This window comes from Sapajus apella, unplaced genomic scaffold (assembly GCF_009761245.1).
Source record: "Sapajus apella isolate SASKATOON/1434 unplaced genomic scaffold, GSC_monkey_1.0 scaffold22, whole genome shotgun sequence".
Taxonomy (NCBI): domain Eukaryota; kingdom Metazoa; phylum Chordata; class Mammalia; order Primates; family Cebidae; genus Sapajus; species Sapajus apella.
Window position 1 is genome coordinate 25,948,351 of NW_022436962.1, and position 15,981 is coordinate 25,964,331.

At 51.4% G+C, this 15,981-nt stretch overlaps 1 protein-coding gene across 1 annotated transcript in view; it reads left to right on the forward strand.

Moving 5' to 3' along the window:
* The window catches only part of CAPN2 (calpain 2), a 62,023-nt gene that overhangs the window by 36,608 nt on the left and 9,434 nt on the right, over positions 1–15,981 (forward strand). Inside the window, exons 7-15 of the mRNA XM_032289368.1 lie at positions 807–890; positions 2,950–3,035; positions 4,044–4,118; positions 4,848–5,008; positions 7,455–7,624; positions 9,328–9,339; positions 11,782–11,993; positions 14,038–14,074; positions 14,668–14,733. Coding sequence (XP_032145259.1) covers positions 807–890; positions 2,950–3,035; positions 4,044–4,118; positions 4,848–5,008; positions 7,455–7,624; positions 9,328–9,339; positions 11,782–11,993; positions 14,038–14,074; positions 14,668–14,733 — 903 coding nt within the window. The remainder of the gene's footprint in view (positions 1–806; positions 891–2,949; positions 3,036–4,043; positions 4,119–4,847; positions 5,009–7,454; positions 7,625–9,327; positions 9,340–11,781; positions 11,994–14,037; positions 14,075–14,667; positions 14,734–15,981) is intronic.

Here is a 15,981-nt window from a genome sequence, read left to right on the forward strand (position 1 = left end):
AAGAGGAGGAACCATTTCCTCATAATAGCCTTGCTGGCAACCCTCACCAGGGGATGGGAGATGGGCACTGTGCCCAGGAGCCTTGGGGCAAATGCTGTGCCCAACCTCTGAGCTTTATCCCATCCAGCTTCTGGTCTCTGCCGGGAACAGACATAAGAAACCCTGGTTTTTGGAGCCAAAATGTCAGTCAGACACCCTAGGCAGGAATTCTCAGTGTATCAGCAGAACACGTGGAGGCAGAAGACCCTTTCTACTCCAGCCCTTCTTCCCAGGCTCAACCTCCACCAGAATAGATGGGGGAAAGGGGAGGCTGTGAGGAGCTCTTAAAACAGAAGCAAATCCTGACTCAGACTAGAGCAAAGAACCGTCCTGGTGTAAACCCTGCCGCTGGGCTGGGCCAGACCACAGAGCATGGGCTGGTGGTGGGGCAAGGGCTGTGCTCAGTGCCTCTGGGCCACTCGAGGCTGCCTGGGTGTCGGCCCTGGGCTGTCGAGGACCCCCACCGGCCTCTCTCGGCGCCCTCCCCAGCCTGCAGAAATCTGTGGATGCGCTATTCACACGGGAATGCGTGTGCTCGCTCCCCCGGAGCGCTGCATTCCGCCTGTGCTCTGGTTATTCTCGGCGTTCAGCATTTGAACGCGGTAGGACGGGTTCTCCAGGTGCAAGAAAGCGCAGCCCTGAGCCTCGGGCCCCAGGCCTCGGCGCCTGCGCTGGTGCGTCCTGCGGTCCCGCCCGGCTGCAGGACCGGGGACCCGAGCGAGGTGGGGGAGCGGGCGCGGCCAGGCTGACGGCTGCCGTGTTTGCAGATCACCAGCGCCGCAGACTCGGAGGCCATCACGATTCAGAAGCTGGTGAAGGGGCACGCGTACTCGGTCACCGGAGCCGAGGAGGTAACGGCCGGCGCGGATGTGCAGGGGTCCTGCTGTCCTAACACGATGGCCACAGTTTGTGGTGATGCCCAAGGGCCCGCGCGGCCCCACGGTGGTCCCGTTTGCACTCGGGCCCCGCACCCCTGAAGTTCCGAGCGGGAGCGGAAGCGAGTCTCTTTCCAGCCCAGGCGCCGGGTGCGCCGCGCTGCCCCCTGGTGGCCGCAGTGGCTGTCGCCAGGGGCCCAGGTTTTACTTGTTTGAGATTTTACCGTTTTATAGTTACGACCTTACTATTTTGATCACCTAAAAATAATAAAACAATGCATCTGAATAGTGTTTTATACCCTATAAGGTGCTTTCACATTTGATCTCATAAAAGCATTCGTGCCCATGTTCAAATCTGACTGCCTCTTACCAGCTGTGTGGCCTGGGCCAGTTACTTGAACTTTCTGTCCCTTCGTTTCCTCATTTTAAAAATGGAAATGATATTAATATCCATTAACTTCAATCAAGTTAATATATGTAAAGTGCTCAGAGGTGCCTCACACATCTTATATAAGGAGGTAGCTGTCCTTGCTGTTGTGATCACTACTGTTACAGCAAATATTATGGGCTGGTAAGGCGGCTCGCACATGAAATCCCAGCACTTTGGGGGGCCGAGTTGGGAGGATCGTTTGAGCCTAGGAGTTCAAGACCAGCCAGCCTGGGCTACCCAGCAAGAACCCATATCTACAAAAAAATGTTAGCTGGGCATGGTGACATGCAGGTGAGGTGTCATCCCAACTACTCCGGAGGCTGAGGTGGGAGGATCACTTGAGCCTGGGAGGTGGAGGCTGCAGTGAGCGGTGATCATGCCATTGCACCCCAGCCTTGGTGACAAAGTAAGACCCTGTCTCAAAAAAAAAAAAAATTTAGCAAGCAGCTCAAGTTCACTGTTAATTACAGAATCCAGTCTAGACCCCAGGTTTTCTGCATGTCACATGTTCTTTTTTTTAAAACCTTGATTTTTTTTTTTTTTTTTTTTGAGATGAAGTCTTGCTCTGTTGCCCAGGCTAGAGTGCAATGGCACGATCTTGGCTCACTGCAACCTCCGCCTCCCGGATTCAAGCAATTCTGCCTCAGCCTCCTGAGGAGCTGGGACTACAGGCACTTGCCACCACGCCTGGCTAATTTTTTTGTGTTTTTAGTAGAGATGGGGTTTCACCATGTTAGCCAGGATGTTCTTGATCTCCTGAGCTCGTGATCTGCCCGCCTCGGCCTCCCAAAGTGCTGGGATTACAGGCGTGAGCCACCACACCCAGCCACCTTGATTTTTTTTTAACTACCCCCTCAAACACACATCTTTTTATTTGAAAATTTTCAAGTCTGCAGAAAAGTCGAAAGACTAGCATAATAACTATCCAATTGCCACTCCCCTAGATTCACCAATTGCTAACTTTTGCCACGTCTGCTTTATCTCTATGTGTGCACTTTTTTTGAGCCATATGAAAGTAAGTTACAGATGTTATGACACTTCCCTCCTCAATACTTCAGCATTTATCCTCTATGAATAAGTACATTCTCTTAAGTAATTCCACTACTGTTCCCACACCTAAGAAAATAAACATTAATTCAGTAACGTCATCTATTATAAAGTTCATATTAACATTTTCCCAGTTGCCCAAGATGTCCTTTCTGGCCACCCACCCCTGCCCTATCCAGGACTCAATCAGAATTCACTCGCTGTATGTGCCTGTTATCACCAACAGGTGGTCAAGCTTCCCTGAGCTCCTTTAACAAAAGCACATCCTATTCTAGTCAGTTAAGCTGAGGTTCAGAGGTGAAGCGCCAGCAGCCCCATCTCCCAAGAGCTGGGTCCTGGGAGCTTTAATTCTCATTTTCCAAAGCTGGGTAGCAGCGAGAGATCTGGGTGCCAAGCCCCCTCTAGCTTTTGTGATCCTCCCACATACGTGGACTCAAACCCCAAACCCTCCCCACCGTCCTCACCCCCATATCTCCTGGCTTATGCTGAAGGGGGTTTGGGGCCCAAGTCTTTATAGCCCTGGCTTGAACTCAGCTTCCCTCTTATCTAATCCTGCAGGTTGAAAGTAACGGAAGCCTACAGAAACTGATTCGCATCCGAAATCCCTGGGGAGAAGTGGAGTGGACAGGGCGGTGGAATGACAAGTGAGGAGGGGCAGGCCTTGGGCCCAGGCGTGGGGGTGTGGTGCTGGAGGCTGTTAAAGAGGGTGAAAGAAGAAGACATGTGCATTATGCTGAGAAATACAGCCCGGAGAGCCCAGGCCGCATGGAGAGAGACCCCTCAAAGGGTCTTTTGACTAGGACACTCCTCCAGCAGCCTAAATGCCTTCTTCCAGGCCCCAAGCTGCTCCTTGAAGTTCATTCCTTTCGCTGCCTCTTGGCTCATCCCTTCCCTGGCTCTGATCCACCTTTCTATGGGGCTTTCAGGGGAAAGAAATACGCCCCACCGTCCCCCAGCAACTTCTTCTATTCCAGGGATATGAACTTTGTACCAAAGACCAGGGAAGCATCCCTCTGTTGGTTGCCAGGGCTCACTGGTAGGCCTGTTGAAACCTCAGCTGTTTGGGGTAAACACTTGCTTGAGCGTCTGCTGTGGCAACCTCAGCCTGCTTGTTCTGCCTCGGGTTGGAGAGGCGGGCAGTGCGGAGGCCTGTGTGTAATTCCAGCCGAAGCTCAGGCAGTGGGTGTCTATCCTGTGCACTGCCCCTGTGTACACGGCCAGGTCCTTCTGCTCCATGGACAGAGACATACCTGCCGAGGCTTCCCAGGCCAGCTGCAGAGGCCAAGACCAGACACTCCTCGTCAGATCTTCAGTTGCCCCTAAAAGAGCTGCCAGGCCCCATCTCAACTGGACAACTAATGCTACTTGGTCTCCCTCTAATGGACTGTGTTCATTTCTGGACTCTTCCTTCCACTGTCTTCCAGGACAACTCATGCTCTCACTCTGCTCCCTGGTGTGAATCTAAATAGTGTTCTGTAGCCTTTAAAGTTCTGTAAGAGAATTTAAATGCAGGTCTTAGCCAGATGTGGGCTGCTTTCCTCTTTCTGGAGACTGGGTCCTCAGAGGTGGAGACAGATGTCCCTCTTCCTCAACTCTGGGACCTTTGGGAGAAATCATTGTACACTAATGCCTCTCTCAATACTTTGTTCCAGCTGCCCAAGCTGGAACACTATAGACCCAGAGGAGAGAGAAAGGCTGACCAGACGGCATGAAGATGGAGAATTCTGGTAAGATTTGTGGAGGCTTCAGGGAAAGCTCTGTTTGCCCCAACGTTCTGTACTAGAAAACTCCGAGTAAGAAACAGTGTCGGCCAAAAGTGAGTTTACCACGTGGAGGATGCAGGAGTGTAAGATCTTGGTTTTGTTGCTATTGTAAATTCACTATAAGACCCCCAATAAAGACATTCTTAAGCCCCTTCAGTGGTCCATCTTGACAATGGGGTTTATAAGCCGAGCAGCTTCACAAAAAGGCTAAAAGGAATTCCTCTGGTAATGTTCAGATCCCAGGAGGAAACAAGGGAAAGATAGGGCCCTTCTCCCCCAGGTTCCTGGAGATTCATCCCAGCCCCTTAAGAAACAGGTCCCTTAGTGAGCAGCAATGGACCCACATGTCCATATGTCTGTGCCACTCCAAGGACCACCTGCACCCGTACACACATGCACTTAACCAAATGGCACCCATTGTCATATTTGATGGGCATGATTCCCATTTTTGCAGATGAGAGTTCTGAGCTTCAAGAAGTTTAAGTAACTTGCTCAAAGTCACCCAGCTAGAAAGTTGCAGTGCCAGGCCTGGAATCTGGGCTGTCTGATTCTGAACCTGGTTCCCACCCACTCAGCTCCAACGAGCTGCTCTGCTTGGCCTTGGGTAGCTCCTGGTCTGGTGTTGGTGGAAAGTCAAGGCTTACCAGTGTGTCCTCATATCCCCTGCCATGGCTGTGTCTCTGCTTTTGCCAGGATGTCTTTCGGTGACTTCCTGAGGCACTATTCCCGCCTGGAGATCTGCAACCTGACCCCGGACACCCTCACCAGTGATAGCTACAAGAAGTGGAAACTCACCAAGATGGATGGGAACTGGAGGCGGGGCTCCACCGCGGGAGGCTGCAGGAACTACCCGAGTAAGGGCTGTTGCAATGTGGGGCCACCAAAGGCCAAGGCTCCCCTTACCCCACCCTGTGCGCCACCCCCCAGCAGGCAGCCCCAGGAGCAGCTCCCACTCACCGAAACCCTCTCTGTCTTCCTTCTCCCTGAGCCTTGCTCTCTTTCTCAATCCCTTACCTCCTGCATTCATTGGCTGCCCTACCCAGGCCAAACCCAAGACCCACGATTTCTGTGATGTCCTCTCCAGGCCCTAGATTCCCTGGTGACCGTCGTGACCTTCCACCACGACCCTCCGCCATGCTCATGGGAGCAGTGTTCTATCCCACTTCACAGCCATGAGCCGCTCTATGCGCCCCACACCCAGGCAGCCGGCCCGCAGGGGAACCTTGCCCCAAACCAGGGAGGCTTCCACATGTCAGGTCCTGTTTGTGCCGCATACCCTCTTGGATGCTCAGTTCAATCCGCAAATGTTGACTGGACCCTGCACAGATAGGGGTGAAGACTTCTCCTAGGGTCCAGCCTTTGCTGAGTGCCTTGATTCTTCTGCCTTCAGGGCTTTGTCCATCAGCAGTTGTCAATCATGATAACATCTGCCAGTTATGGGGCACAGCTTCAGTGCTTGGAACTGTCCTAAGTGCTTTGTACACAGTGTGAGGATCCATCATCTGAAAATGTGAAATCTGAATGCTTCAAAATCTAAAGCTTTTTGAGCCCCTATGTGACACCACAAGTGGAAAATTCTACACTTGGCTTCAGGTGACAGTCACAGTCAAAACCTTGTTTCATGCACAAAATTGTTTTAAATATGCTATAAAATTACCTTTAGCCTATATGTATAAGTTATATATGAAATAGAAATGAGTTTTGTCTTTAGACTTGAGTTCCATCTCCAAGACATGTTATGTATATACAAATATTCCAAAATCCCAGAAGTCCAAAATCAGAAACACTTCTGGCCCCAAGCTAAGGGATATTCAGCCTGTATGATAGTCTATCTAATCTTCCCAACAAACTTCTGAGGCAGGCACTTTCCTATCACCTCCCTCTTTAAGATGAGGAAACCGAGGCTTGGAGAGGCTGGTGACTTGCCAAAGGCTGCAGGGCATGCTGGGATTTGAACCCAGGCCCCTGACTGTGGGGTCACTCTGTAAGTACAACGGTGGCAGGTCATGGTCACATAGTGATTCTCTGTTACGGATGAGGAAACTGAGGCTCTAAGAAGTGTACCAGGGCCATAGAGCAAGTAGTTGGACGGAACTAGCTGACCTACAGCTCTGGGGCTCTGACTCCTTCATCTCAAGTATGCAGCCACCAAGTGGCAGTCCCAGAGGTGCTGGGAAGGCTCTCTGCCCCCAACAAAGGACCTCTCCTACCCACTAGATCGGGAGTGGAAAACTCCCTCTAAAGGGCCACATGGTAAATACATTTGGCTTTGTGGGCCACTCAGTCTCTACAGCAGCAATTCTATTGCTGTAACCCAAAGGCAGCCACGCTTTAGCAAATGGCTGTGGCTACGTTCCAATAAAGCGTTACTTACAAAAACAGGTGGCAGCCTACAGGACCATAGCTGCCAACGCCTACACAAGACAGTGCCTTTAATTTCACAGTTAGGGTTTTATCCCATTAGGTATGGAAAGGTGATTAGCATAATTCCCCTTAAACATGAAAATGAATCTTAGATTTTTTTAATAAATGGGTTTTGGAAGTAAGGAGGGCGGGGCCATCAGGAGGAGGGCAAGGGAATAGACCTGAGAGGACAAGGGACGCAGAACCAGAGTCTGCAATTAGACACAGGATGTTCTTGGCCTCTGGGCCCACTGAGAGGGTGGAGACTGGCTAGTGCGGGGAGCAGGGTCTGAGTCCTCCAGGCCAGACGAGCCCCACCTCCGACCCCCCGTCACAGCCCAGCCACGAGAAGGTACCATGAGGGGAAGTAGCAGCTCTAACCACCCTGCATTCCCGGTGACATACCACTCCCCAAGACGAGCTAGCCTGAGAGCCAGAGAGAGAGAATTGTAAGGTTCTCTCTAATCCTAGCTTAGGTTCCTGTTAGATTCAGACAAGTATAGGCTATCCTCTCTCCACAGCCACTGCCACCTGTCCCCAGCCTGGCAAAGCCTGCCGTCTGCATCCCGACCCTGGTTCCTCTGCTTCTGTCATCTCCAGCCACCTTCCAGCCTCTCCCAATACCTCCCATCGTCTCTGACCATCTTCTGTCATCCTCTGCCATCTCCCACCATCTCCCGTCATTTCCCTCCATGTCGCAGCATCTTCTGCTACCTCCGCCGTCTCCTGCTGTCTCCCGCCACCTCCTGCCTTTTCCCTCCATCTCCTGCCATCTCCCTTCATTTCCATCCCTCTCTCAGAGGCCTCCAAGCCTGAGACCAGGGCCACCCTGCAGCTGTCCTCACCCCCATGCATGCCTGCTCAGGGCTGGGTTCCTCTACCCCCCTCTGGCTACAGACACATTCTGGATGAACCCTCAGTACCTGATCAAGCTGGAGGAGGAGGATGAGGACCAGGAGGACGGGGAGAGCGGCTGCACCTTCCTAGTGGGGCTCATTCAGAAGCACCGGCGGCGGCAGAGGAAGATGGGCGAGGACATGCACACCATCGGCTTTGGCATCTACGAGGTACAGAGAGCAGGGTGTCCCGCCTTCCTTCCTCCTTTGCTTTTCTCAGCCCATGCATGGAAAGTTGACCCCAGAGGCAGAACTGAGGATGGGATCCCAGACAGGGAGCTTTGCCAAGGAAAAGCAAAGCTACCCGCCTGGCCAGGCTCAGGAGAAGCCCAAGCAGGGAGGCCCCTGCAGTGGGTCTGGGTTGTGGGGGGCTCCTAAGCCCTTCACGGGACCCCCACAGCCAGCCTCTAGGGAGTTCCACTCTCACATGACCCCCATGTTCCTTCTCACGTCCTCCAGGACTGACGCTCTGGCCGGCCCACCAATCTCCAAAGCACAGAATATACTGGGCCACATTAGGCAATACCGTGGGGCAGGATGGAGTCCATGGGTCCAGCTGCTCAGAGCTCAGCAAAGGCGTCGGCCTGGATAGTGGAGAGCTCGGGACAGGGGAACACTGGTCACAATGCTCCCCTGGGGCTCCACTGGCTGGAGCCCAGATCCCTACACAGACTCCTGCTGTCTGTGTGCTTTCCTTTCACTCTGAGCCAAATTGAAGAAAATCCCTGCTCAGCAGCAGCCAGAGGGCAGCCACACTGCAGCCTCCTCTCCTGCTTCAGGCTGGGGCACTGAGAACTCACTCCACACGCCGGCCCCTGGGCTCTCCCCACTCCCTTCTGCAGCACGAAAAAGAGCTTTCCCAGCCTGCAGTTAGCAGCGGGAGAAGAGGGAGGCAAGGGAGACTTCAGGGCGCTGGGTGGTTGTGTTTCGGTCTGATGGGCTGGCTGGCTCCTCCCAGCTCCCAAAGCCCATGTCTTCCCTCTGACCCATGTCTGTTGAAGCCACCTCGGCAGCCTGAAAATGGCCCTAGCAGGGACCTGTTTACACCATGTAAAGTGGCAAATACTACAAATCAGAGCTTCTAGCCTCTCCCGAGAACCAGTTTCCCGGAACACCCCTGCGAGAATCCAGATGAGGTGCCAGGGGAGGGGGCTCCCTGTGCTCACCACTGGCAACATGGGCCACCCATGGGACAGTGACCCCCCACCTGCTCACCCACCTGAGAAAGGGAGTTGGGCAGACACCTTCAGCTGTAAAAATGCACAGACCCCCAAAGCCCTCTATCTCTGAAACCGGAGCGGAGGACTTCAGATCTGGGACAGAATAGCTGCAAGGAGAATGCAGTTGGAATTGTGATACACGGTTCTCTCCCCACAACTCATGCGCTTGGAGATGCAGCCATGGGCTTTCAGAGTTGGGAAGGACCTCGGGGAGCATTTGGTCCTATTTTTGAGATAAGAAAACTAAGGCCAGAGAGGGGAGGGGACTTGCTCAAGGAAATGCAGACCGGACCACTGGACCTGGCTGACACAGGCCAGCCCTCACCTGCCACCACCTCCAATGGGGCCCGCCTGGGTGGGAGGTGGATATGGGCTTTGCCACCTTAGACGAGTCTCTTCACATCTCTGTGCCTCAGATTTATGCTCTGTAAATTGGGAATGAAGGTAAGGGCTTATCAACATGACTGTCGTGTCTTAAGAGGATTTTCTTCCATGTTGGAGAGGCTTTGGGTTCCATGGAAAACAGTTACTCAGTTGAATTAGTTGATATTGCTAATGCTACAAGAAAAGGGGGCGGCAAAAGGGAAGAGCACAGTGATGCATTTTGTTACACTGCTTTCCCGGCCTCTGAACTGTGTCTCCTTTATTTTGCAGGTTCCAGAGGAGGTACGTCTGGCCCATGTCCCCAGGTGCTCAGGTCGCCACGAAAACGAGAGGCCTAGACTGCTGAAGCTCAGGGAGCATCGTGAAGCCTGGGCAGGGGCTGGGGCGGTGAAGGATGAGTCCTGGTCACCCCTGGGCCTGCTGAAGTTGCTTAGGTTCTAGATCCCACTGGTCTAAGCTCTGGGCAAGGTATTCTGGGAAGTCGTCATGGAACTCACTGCCTCCCTGTGCCCTGGCAGAGCCCGTACAGTGTTTGGTTCTGAACAGAAAATCCATGGTCCTAAGACTGCAGGAGGCTCTTCACAGAGTCTTATGTCACTCTTAGAAGAAGAAGACTGAGTCAGGGAAAAGATGAACCCTGCAGACGGTACTATAAGACACACAGGAAGGCTGGGTGCAGTGGCTCACACCTGTAATCCCAGCACTTTGGAAGGTTGAGGCGGATGGAGCATCTGAGGTCAGAAGTTCGAGAGCAGCCTGGCCAACATGATGAAACCCCATCTCTACTAAAAATATAAAATTAGCCAGGCGTGGTGGCGCATGCCTGTAATCCCAGCTACTTGGGAGGCTGAGGCAAGAGAATCGCTTGAACCTGGGAGGTGGAGCTTGCGGTGAGCCGAGATGGCCCCCTTGCACTCCAGCCTGGGCCACAAGAGCGAAACTCTGTCTCAAAAAAAAGACAACGTGGGATCACAGAGAAGGAGACCAGGACCCAATTCCCAGGCTGAATGACCTTGGGAACGTTCCAGCTCCTCTCTGCATTTTTTTGTTTTTTGTTTTGCTTGTCTTGCTCTGTCGCCCAGGCTGAAGTGCAGTGGCATGATCTTAGCTCACTGCAACCTCCACCTCCTGGCTTCAAGCAGTTCTCCTGCCTCAGTCTCCCAAGTAGCTGGGAATCCAGGAGTGCACTAGGACGCCTGGCTAGTTTTTGTATTTTTAGTAGAGACAAGGTTTCACCAGGTTGGCCAGGCTGATCTCGAACTCCTGACCTCAAGTGATCCACCTGCTTCAGCCTCCTAAAGTGCTGGGATTACAGGCATGAACCACTGAGCCTGGCTGTATTTGTTTATTTTTCAGTAAAACTGGTCAACCATCCACCTCACTAGACTACCGTGGGATGAGTTACATTTTGCGAGAGCATTTGGGCCCACAGTCACCGCTGACTGAAGCAGATGGGATGCCTGGTAGCCGTTTGACTTCCAAGGTCACGACTATTAAAATAGACACACAGGGCACTTTGACCCAGCTGTAGTACATTTCTTTCACATTAAGGCAGTGCAGCCAGTAGCACATGGGGCTTTTCTGGATGCTGCTCCAGCCTCAGTTCAGCAGATCATGCTTGGTTTGGAAGCTGGGTTGTATTGTCCACGCCCCTAGTCCTGTCTTTGCTTTTATTAGTGCATCACACACCACATAGAACCGAGCTTAGTTGCTGCCATGTGGACGCTATTCCTGACTGAGAACTTCTTAGAGGAAGGCTGGTGAACACTGTTGGAAAGGCCGGCACCTCTGCAGGCAGAGGTGAAGGGATGTGAAACCCCCTGTTGGCATGTGCATCCAAGTTCCTCACCAGCCATTTGTGTTTTTTGGTAGAAAGTTTGATGTTTTTTTGTTTTTTCTGATATAAGTTTCACTCTTTCCCCGAGGTTGGAGTGCAGTGGCATGATCTGGGCTCACTGCAACCTCCATATCCCAGGTTCAAGCGATTCTCTGGCCTCAGACTCCTGGATAGCTAGGATTACAGGCGTGCATCACCATGCCCCGCTAATTTTTGTATTTTTAGTAGAGATGGGGTTTTGCCATGTCGATTAGGCTGGTATCGAACTCCTGACCTCGTGATCTGCCCGCCTTGGCCTCCCAAAGTGCTGGGATTACAGGCATAAGCCACTGTGCCCAGCTGCTTTTTTTTAAAAAACAAGATCTCATTCTGTCACCCAGGCTAGAGTACAGTGGTGTGATCATAGCTCACTGCAGCCATCCTTGAACTCAAGAGAGCCTCCTGCCTCAGCCTTCTGAGTAGCTGAGACTACAGGCGCATGCCACCACCCCTGGCTAATATTTTTATTTTTTGTAGAGTCAGGGGTCTCACTACTTTGCCCCTGACTCTACAAAAGTTGAGGCTGGTCTCAAACTCCTGGCCTCAAGCAATCCTCTCAAAGTGCTAGATTACAGGCATAAGCCACTGCCCCCAACAGAAGTTTGCTTTTTATCTAAAATGACTCGGGCGTTGTCACTGTATTGCTTTTGCTGTTGTGGTATATAGACGAGGGCTTCCTGTGTTGTCCAGGCTGGTCTCTGACACGTGGCCTCACCTCCTTATGCACCAGGACAAGGCTGAGCCACCATGCTACCCAACTGCTTTTATCTCGATGAACGAATACGCCATTTGCCTGGAGCCTTCCCCCACCCCCGTGTTACCCCCTTGTTTCTCTATTTATCCCTCAGTTAAGTGGGCAGACCAACATCCACCTCAGCAAAAAGTTCTTCTTGACGAATCGTGCCAGGGAGCGCTCCGACACCTTCATCAACCTCCGAGAGGTGCTCAACCGCTTCAAGCTGCCACCAGGAGAGTACATCCTCGTGCCTTCCACCTTCGAACCCAACAAGGATGGGGATTTCTGTGTCCGGGTCTTTTCCGAAAAGAAAGCTGACTACCAGTAGGTGGTTTGGTCTCTTCCTCTCCTCACCCCTCCCTGTCCCTACCTGTTGGTCTGTTCCTCGGCCCCTAGGGAGCTCTTTAGTCCTCTGGATGTCAGTGACTTTTTCTGTATCACCTGCCCCACCTCGAAGGACTGGTGTGGGGATTTGATGGATTGAGGAAGTTTTAGTGTTTTATTAAGGTAAACAGTGGAAGAAGCCACTGTGGATATTTTTGGTTGAGGTGGCTGTACCGTGAATTGCAGGATCTAATTTCACAAGTGTGCCTCTGAATTCTCAAGTTGGTACTTTAATGTTAAACTATGAATCCAGTCTCGTCATTTGGAGAAAGCCGAGCAGTGCTGGTGTAATCCTTGCTTTTCCAGGCCACCTGGCCTAGGAGAGCCACCAAGGGTATAAGTGACCCTCTCAGCGCTTCCCACCTCCAGAGCCTCTCCCTGTTACAGTTGTCACGTTGCCAGCTCCCTCTCCCCTGCCTTGTGGTATCCCAGATGTCTGGGAACCCTTTGTGGCTGACATCACAATTTTCTGCCACTGTCAGGTGGCCTCAATTCACGATGGCTTCTGCCACTTTGACTTCTGCCTCAACTATGTATCTTCAGCTGGGCACTTGATTGACAAAGGTAGAATCTCCCTTGGGTGATTTAAGTAAAAGGGAATTTGCTGAAAGACCATTGAGGACTCCAGAACTGACGGGAGGTGGGGGCGTCAGGCTGGGAAGAACAGAAGCCAAGGATGTGTTGGAGGACCAGGGTGTGGGATGACCCATCGAACCCTGGGTCACGCGCTCAGGTCTAAAGATCTTGTGGAGTGTGTCTGAGGTGCTGGTCTTGGGTCAGCCACCTAGCCTGCTGGTTCCTGTAGAAGAAGCAGCTGTGGGAGGTAGAGGCAGGGAATTGCCCTTGCCCTAAGATAATGCAGAAATAATTTCCCATGGGGAAGAGAGAGAAAGCAATGCCAGGCAGCTGCAAACCAATAAATGCCACGAAAGCGCGGCTGCAGCCCCTCTGCCACTAACAGGAGCTCTTCATTTGCTAAAGCCTACCATGGGGAAGGGCCTTTCCTCTTAGCTCTGAGGATCCTTAGAGGAAGCCTGGTGTATTCAGCTTAGTCCTCACTGACAAGACAATAGCATGACCAAGTGGCATTAGAATAACACTGTCCTTTGTCAAACTCAGTACTCTCCTGCCAGCCACAGGTCACTGTCCCAGGGAAGCCTCACCCCTAACTCTCTCCAGGGTGGGTTCCCTACCCTGACAGGACACCCTACCTCTCAAAGGTATCCAACTTCCTTGTCCCAAGATATGAATCCTTCTGCTCCAGATTCCAATGATCAGCACCAAGAGGTCACCTTTTCCTTCTGCCAGGCATTGGCTCTGCAGGTAGGACCCTTGGTTGCCTAGTTTAAGATCGCAGTGCCCCAAGGAAGACCCTCCTGAGCTCAATCACCCTCATTATGGAGCAGAAGGACCTGGCCCTGGACTCGGGCAGTCACAGGATAAACTCACCATGTCCTGACCTGAGCTTTGGCTGAAACGACACAGGAGTCCGCATTGCCCTCCTCTCCAACCTGAGGCAGAGCAAGTAGGCGAGGATGTGCACTGTGTGATTCTCAGTGTGAACGTCTACGACGGCAAAGCATGTTTCAAGTGGAACTTAGAAGCTGTTCCTTTACGTGGGAAGGCTGTGTTATTTGATAAAGACCAAAAACTAGCAAACAAAAGTCTCCAACTGCCCACACTGCTTTGGTCATAACACTTCCTTCAGATCACTTCTGCCTTTATTTTTGCTGTGTTAGGGTATGTGTTATTACAGAATCTTGGAATGCAGAGAAATGTTATCACAGAAACTTGGAATGCAGAAAACAATTTTGCTGTTTAGGGGAGGTGTTATCACAGAAACTTGGAATACAAAGACCTCCCCCCACCCCGCCTACCCAGTGCTGGATTTAGCACTGCACTTCCATTTTAGTGGTGATTCTGTGACACTTCCTTTCTGCCCTCGCCTGCCTTCCAGTAACACATAATTTCCTTCTATTTCCAGAGCTGTCGATGATGAAATCGAAGCCAATCTTGAAGAGGTACTTGTAACTCCTTGAATTTCACCCACTCTGTCCTGGACAATCCAGAGAGCAGAGGAGCGGAAAAAAAAAAAAAAAAAAAAAAAAAACTCCAAGAGTTTTTGGACTTCTCAAAGCCTGAAACTAAGGCTACAGCCCGGCACTGGGAATCTAACAGTCAACTTCCTGTACGGGCTCTGGCCTCTGTGTTAAGGGTGTGGGCTGGTCCCTTGTCTGTTGGGCTGTGCTAGCCACTGTCAAAATCCATCCAGAACATCCCAGCTAGTCTTTATGCTTCCAAGTCCCCACTAGAATAGATCCTAAAAGGCCATTTTGTTTGAATGCTAGAGAAGATACCTCTGTGAGAAATTAGGATATTACTCCTTCTCACATAATTTACATTCCCTCTCATGTTTTAATTAGAGATAAAAACTTTATATTAATTCTTCACACTATACCTAATCTCAACCCCAGTAACGGTAGATTTCAGGCCCCAGACAGGGGTCAGGAAGGGGAGCCCGGCTGTGGGAGGTGGCTGCCATGGAAGGGCGGGCGGGCGGGCACTTGTAATTCCTCGCTCTGACACATTCTCATGTCTCTGCCTCACCTTCCAGTTCGACGTTGAAGAGGATGACATTGATGATGGATTCAGGAGGCTGTTTGCCCAGTTGGCAGGGGAGGTAAATGTTCCCAAAAATGATGTTATGCACTCTGATTGATGCAAAGGAAGAGACAGTGTGTGTCTCCAAGGAGACTTCGGTTTAAAGGGGGAAAGGAAGCAAACTGAACAAAAGCAAAGAGAAACTGCAAATGGCACTTGGGTTCCTGCTCAGCCCTCTGGCGCAGGTCCTCCCTAAGACCTCCACGTGCATTTGCATGGTCAGCCCTGGCTCTGTGTTTCCTCTTCCTTAGGATTCCTGGGCTCACCTTGTGGCTGTTTTGTTTTCTTTATTCTACACCAACTGAGGCATGAGACTCAGCCCCTTATCCTTGATTTCCACAAAGGATTTGGGGAAGTGGAAGGGTTTCAAGTCTCAAGAATGCGAGCAACCTGCAACAGAGTATTTGAATTAGGCTTCTCTGTTTTTCTTTTTTTTTTTAGAGACAGGGTCTCTCTCTGTCACTCCGGCTATAGGTGCATATCACCATGTCTAGCTAATTTTTACTTTGTAGAGATGCGTCTTGCCATGTTGCCCAGGCTGCTCTGCAACTCCTGGGCTCAGCAATCCTGCAGCCTTGGCCGGCTCCAGTGTTGAGATTATAGACCCATACCACCATGCCCAGCTAATTTTTTAAATTTTTGTGGATGCAGGGTCTCACTGTGTTGCTCAGGCTAGTCTCGAAACCCTGAGCTCAAGCAATCCTCCCACTTCAGCCTCCCAAAGTACTAGGATTACAGGTGTGAGCCACCATACCTGGCTACTTCCCTGTTCTTAAAAAAATCTCAGCCATTTAGTGCCATCACGAAATTATTTAGCCCTCTTTCTTCCCAACAACTCCAAAAAAAGTCCTCTTTCTTCACTATGTGGAGGAATTCTGCAGTCAGTGAGCTCATCTGGGCCTCCCTTCACTGAGCTAAAGACCCATCAAAGTGCTAAGCCAGGCATCGTCTGTTCCACCGGCCTCTCCCTCTGCTCCAGACTCCCAAGGAGAGGGGCCATGAGAGTCTTCTCTCCCCACTGATTGAATCCCACACATACACACCCCCAAAAGCGAAAAATGTCTGCAGTCAAGTTTTAAACAAAGGAATTTATCCATGAGTTACACAAACATGTATCAGTGAATAGAGACATCTGAGCCCAGTTGGGGGGGCGGGGGGCAGTGCCTGGCATGCTGGGCCTAGAGGAAGGCCAGCTTGGTGTTGGAGGCAGCTGGTTTTCACCAGTTTTACAGGAAGTCTGAGCTTTGAGTTTTAAAGAATGAAGAAG